The sequence below is a fragment of the Neofelis nebulosa genome, chromosome X, assembly GCF_028018385.1.
Source record: "Neofelis nebulosa isolate mNeoNeb1 chromosome X, mNeoNeb1.pri, whole genome shotgun sequence".
NCBI classification, from domain to species: domain Eukaryota; kingdom Metazoa; phylum Chordata; class Mammalia; order Carnivora; family Felidae; genus Neofelis; species Neofelis nebulosa.
This window is the reverse complement of record NC_080800.1, coordinates 48,821,758-48,827,768: the sequence shown is the minus strand read 5'-3', so window position 1 is coordinate 48,827,768 and position 6,011 is coordinate 48,821,758. Positions and strand designations below refer to the sequence as shown.

Genomic DNA, 6,011 nt, shown 5'->3' with positions numbered 1-6,011 from the left:
TGCCAAAGAACATATATGGATGACAAATAAGCACATGAAAATATTCTCAACTCACTAGTCAGCAAAGAAATGCAAATCAAAATCATGAGATACCACTACATCCTACTACAAACTAACGTCAAAAAACTGACAATGCCAAGTGCTGGAAAGGATGTAAAACAACTTAAACTTTCACACACTAATGGGAATGAAAAATGGTACAGCTACTTTGAGAAACAGCGTAGCAGTTTCTGAGAATGTTAAACACATACTTCCCACATATGCCAGCAATCCAGCTCTTAAGTATTCTCTCAAGAAATGAAAACACAAAAAATTGCATACAAATGTTTATGGCAACTTTATTTGTGATCACCCAAAACTGGAAACCCAATGTCCCTTCAACTTGGGAATAAACAAATCGTGGTACATCCATACAATGGAGTATGACTCAGACATAAGGAACTACTGATAAACCCTACAACATGGATGAATCTCAGGTGTATTGTGCTTATTGAAAGAAACCAGTCTCAAAAGGTTACATACTATAGGAGCACCTGGATGGCACAGTTGGTTAAGCATTGGATTCTTGGTTTCAGCTCAGGTCATGATCTCACAGCTTCGTGGTTTTGAGACCCGCATCAGTCTCTGTGCCGACAGCATGGAGCCTACTTGAGATTCTCTCTCACTCTCTGCCCCTCCCCCACTCGTGCTGTCTCTCTCAAAACTAAACTTTAAGAAATGTTGGTGGAGGGCAGGAAATAATGGAACTGTTCTGTACCTTGATTGTGTTGTTTACACAACTCTGCGTTTGTCAAAGCTTATAGAAATGTACACCAAGAGGAATTTTATTCTATGTAACTTTTTAAATACAATTTAAAAAATCTATAGGTATAAAATAAGCCTACATGTTGTAGGATTCTTTTCACATGACATTCACATGAAAGCAAAACTAGAGACAGAAAACATTATCAGTGGTTCCCAGAAACTGAAGGTAGGAATAAAAGGGTTAACTACAAAAGGCCCTAGTGATTCAGGGATGATAGAACTATTCCATGTCATGATTGTATTAGTAGTTCACTACTGTATACATTTGTCCAAAGTGAAATAACTTACACTATAAAGGGTGAACTTTATTGTATATACATCAAATCTTAATATTTTTTTAAATGAGGTAAATGACTAAAGAAAGAATTTTAAGTTGTGATACATTGTAGAGAATCTGGAGTCCCAAATTCTTATCCCGACAGGACTACTTTAGTTCTTCTGTTTGATTTAGGCCAAATCACATCCCCATGCTTTTTTTTTTTTAATTAAGCTCTGCACCCAACATGGGGCTTGAACTCCCCAAGATCAAGTCGCATGCTTTACCAACTGAGGCAGCCAGGTGCTCCTCCCATGCTCCTTCTTACTCATTGAGATACCTCATATGTCCAGTGCTTAGTTTTCAGTATCTCTTAGGAGTACTAGAAAACATTTTCATTTTTTTTTAATTTTAGAAAGAGACTGTGAATGGGAGAGAGGGGTGAATAGAAGGCAGAGAATCTCAAGCAGGCTCCACGCTCAGTGCAGAGCCTGAAACAGCTCAATCCCATGACCCTGGGATCATGACCTGAGCCAAAATCAAGAGTCAGATGCTCAACCAACTGAGCCACCCAGACACCTCTAGAAAACACAAAGTTCAAAGAAATGCCATATAAGTTTTAAAATGGCCTTAGCTATCCTGGGATCCAATTTTTCATTGTAACATTATTTACCTGCCAGGAGAGTTTGATAAGACACTGTGAAATAAGTTGTACTCCATGCAAAGGGACTTGGAAGTAGAATTTTAGTAAGACTCTTATTTTACTGAAAAAAGCATGTATCTAAAGCTGGCACACGCATAGGCATTTAATCAATGGTAAGGAGGCAGCACAATGCAGAGGAAAGAACCTACATGCGTTTTTTATCATATCTGGTTTCCAATCCTGGCACTGTCTTGGGTACATCCTAACAACTCCCTTAGCCTTTCATATGGGGAGACTAACCCCTTACTGGAATAGCTGTACTGAGGATTAAAGGAGTTAAGAGGTTTCCAGGGTTTTGTGCAGTGTGTGCTCAAGTAGTACTTAATTCTTTTTTGGCTGCCCCAGAATGCAGGAGTGGTCTGCACTTCCCCACCAATCAGCCTGCAGCCAAGGGCTCGCCAGTCCATCATGCGATTCTGCTCTTAGGATTTGAATAGGCAAATTAGGGGGTGACAGCATGAGGCAAGACTAAGATGTGGCTGTGGGTCCAAAGATGATGTGGAAGTTTGGGGTGGAGGACAAAGACTGAAGTGATGTAACAGCCAATCCCCTCAAATCTGTTCCCAGTAGATTGCTGGGACAAAGGTCATGTACAACAGCCCAAACTCTGGTAAAGTAAGATTGTTTTATCTGCTGCCATCTACTCCAGTCCCTTTCTGAGGGCCCCTTGACACTATCTTTGTCTGATGGGGTAGGCTCTCCCAGAGCAGGTGGCTAATTATATTTTAATGGGGTATAGTGACTTCAACCAATGAACCCCTAATACAACAGCTAATGGCACCAGATCCCTTTGAATGACGGAATTCGGAATTCAAAGCTGGTGCCGGATGAGAAATGATCACGCAAGGGTTGGGCCCAGCCAGAGTGTCTCACTTCAAGGGATTCCTCCAACCCAATCTGCCTAGAAATGCCCGAATGTGTGACTTGCCCACCCCCGCCATGTAGCCAGGCTACCAACAAGCATCCTATTTTCCCTTCGTGTAAACAAGGTAGTGTTTACCACAGCCAGGCTTGTGTTCTCTTCTCTCTATCCTATCCCCAGACCCTTCCACAGACAAGGATCATCACTTCTCCCGCTACTGTCACTGCCACACAGAAGAGGATCTGCAGACTTGGTGGGAGGAAGATGCATAGCCTACAGCCCACCACAGGAATGGCTTGCCACTGAAATATGTTGCCGACTGATAAAGAAATCATCACCCTCCCAGGGACCACCAGGTTACCAAAAGCCTCACCTCTAGTTGCACATTTAGCTATTCAAGAGGGTTTTGTGAGGGCCAGTCTTCTAACCATCCTAACCTACAGGGTGGGGATAAACTGTTAGTATCAGGGATCTGCTGATAATTTTATTTCCCTTGAAAAACAGAGTAGGGGTTAAATAAAGAGTATTAGGTTTGCCAGCTCTGGCAACTTGGGACTCTTTTTTCTTGAAAAATGGAGGGAACAGTGAGAAGGGGACATGGTGGGGGAGGAGTTCTTTTAATATGCAGGTGCTTCAGGGAGAAGCACACCATTTCATCTGTATTCCATCATCCCACTGGAACTGGTGCTTGGAGGGGAAAGGGTGGTGAGATTAGTCGATCAGTCACCAGCACTGTCATCAGCGTTGCCAGAGAGGTCGAGGACAGACATCATGGAATCAGACAACTTGCTGGCGAGTTTATCTGCAGAAGGGAGAAATACAAGCAGTCACTTAATGGGTGGCTTGCCAGCAGGAGGGCCTGCCAGAGCTGGCCTATATCTATCTTGATCTATATCAAACTCCCAAACTGGCTCACTTACCCCCACCACTATACAAAACAACTGGCGGTGGGGGGGGGGGGTTGGCAGTCAATGCACAAGCTCACAGGTAGACTCATTTATCTACTTGTGAAATGATCACCCCAACATAGGGTCTATCTCAGAGTGTCAGACTCACTGGGCTCCAGGTATTTTTTTTTTCCTTTCTAGTATCAAAACAGCAATTTTCTTTTACTGTGTTGAGCTTAGCACTCTGCTACTACCGTTAAAGCTCTCACAGCAAAGGGGTAGCATAAAGTAGGGTCTTTGAGCCTGAATGCTCACTTCCCATCCTCCAGCCTTCAGCCTGTTCTTCAAGATTCCCCTCAGATAACATGTCCTCCAGGAAGCCTTCTCTGATCATCCCTACCCCACCACCATCTGGGTTAGGTTCACCAGGCTGGGTTAGGTTTCCCCACTCTTCTTTCTCTGTGACCAATGTCTGTTTTCTTATCTCTTCCTCACTCCCTTATAATAAGACCAGGAGTTCAAGGGTATTTCATCTCTGGATTCCCAGGACTCAGTGTGAAACCAGGCCAAGAGCAAAGAACTGGGCTTATGGGGTCAATAAATCCTAGGTTTACATCTTGGCTCCATCAAATGCTAGTTGTTTTACCTTGAGTATATCATTTAATGTCTCTGGGCCTGTTTCCTCACTTACCAAATCGGGATAAGGTTTGCAATGAGTTAGTGAAGATTAGTACAGCATGAAGACCTAAATTGGCCAACCACACAACAGACCACCATTAAAATGGAGGAAGTTCTTTTATGAATTTACATTACATATTAAATGGAAACATGATATGGCAAAACTGTGATCAGTTGACTAGCATCTGCATAGAAAAAGAGAATAAAAAATATATAGCTATTTGCCTGTGTACCTATCTCAGGAATGAGAAGAAATTAACTGGTCACCTCTGTGAGAAGCCCTAGATGACTAGGAGATTGGAAGGAGAGAAACATTTCACTGTATATCGTTTTGTACCTTTCAGATTTTGAGTACATTGCCTACTGATACAGTAAACATTATATATAATCTGTAAGTTCCGTAGAAAGCAACTAATACATAAATGGTAGCTATTTGATACACAGACTAGGTTCTCCACGTGTGGTTCCCAGAGGCACAACATCAGCATCCACCAGGAACCAGTTAGCAACACAAATTCTCAAGTGCTATGGCCAATATACTCAATCAGAAACTCTGGGGGTGGGTTCCAGTAATCTGTGTTTTAACAAGCCTTCCAGGTGATTCTAATAATAAGCTATAAAGTTTGAGAACCACTGTGCTAATAGGTGAGCCTCCAAACCTATGCCCCCTAACCAGGGTTAGCCTTGCGCTGGACACATGTAAATGTTCGCTCAAGAGCCCCTAATCAAGGCCTACGTGGGCATTTTTGGAGCATGGGTAAGAGGGGTATGGTCAGGTGCCCCCACCAGTACGCTTCTGCATCTTCTTCTTATTCTTCAGGGCAAATGCCAGAGCCTGGCCCTGCTGCAGGGGGTCTGTCTCCATGATCCTCTGCAGCATTGGACGGCGGTCCACAGGGCAGATGTCCACAGTGCTATTATTCCTGAGGCGGTGGTCCACATTGCGTTTAGCCCACCCCATCTGATGACGGTTTGGATTGGTGCAATACCCAGTAAGATCTCCAATCTGGAGAGAGAGAGGGACAACAGTGAGGTCTGGGTCCTCCAAAGACTTCTGCAGAGGAGGCAGGGACAGATTTGCTTAAGAATAGGAATCCTGGGGTACCTGGGTGGCTCAGCGGGTTAAACATCTGACTCTTGATTTCGTTTCAGGTCAAGATCTCACGGTTTGTGAGTTTGGGCCCCATGTTGGGTTCTGCACTGAGAATGCAGAGTCTGCTTAGGATTCTCTCTCTCCCTCTCTCTCTGTTCCTTCCTGCTTGTGTTCTCTCTCTCAAAATACATAAACTTAAAAAAGAACAGGTAGAACTAAGCTCCAAGTCTGGCTCTATCACAAACTAGAAGGTGCTTCAGTTAATCTCTCAGCTGCAGTTTGATCATCTGTCAAATGGGATAGACAATGGGTAGCTTGCATGGCTTTTACAAGAATAAAATTTAAAAAATGAGTTACTTGATTAATGACAATTGGTATTATGATGATTCCTTTTTTTTAACTCAAGTTAATTAACATACAGTGTAGTCGTGGTTTAAGGAATAGAATCCAGCGGTTCATCTTATATGACACCCAGTGCTCATCTCCACAAGTGCCCTCCTTAATGCCCATCACCCCTTTAACCCATCCCCCACCCACCTCCCTTCCAGCAATCCTCAGTTTGTTCACTCTGTATCTGAGTCACCTGTGGTTTGCCTCCCTCTGCTTTTATCTTATTTTTTCTTCTCTTTCCCTATGTTCACCTGTTGTTTCTTAAATTCCACATGACTGAAATCATATTTGTCTTTCTCTGATTGACTTATTTTGCTTAACATAATACCCTCTAGTTC

The 6,011-nt window shown here is 43.1% G+C and overlaps 1 protein-coding gene across 6 annotated transcripts in view; it reads right to left on the bottom strand.

Annotated features, from left to right (window-relative positions):
* Positions 1-1,170: 1,170 nt before the first annotated feature.
* Positions 1,171-6,011, bottom strand: part of GNL3L (G protein nucleolar 3 like) — a 27,801-nt gene continuing 22,960 nt past the window's right edge. For 5 of the 6 annotated variants that reach the window (XM_058712308.1, XM_058712310.1, XM_058712306.1 and 2 more), the window contains 2 exons: positions 4,977-5,196; positions 1,171-3,427 (listed from right to left, as the gene is read on the bottom strand). In XM_058712308.1, the coding sequence (XP_058568291.1) occupies positions 3,345-3,427; positions 4,977-5,196 (303 nt within the window). In that variant the 3' untranslated portion in view covers positions 1,171-3,344. The remainder of the gene's footprint in view (positions 3,428-4,976; positions 5,197-6,011) is intronic. The other variant, XM_058712312.1, reaches the window with a different exon arrangement.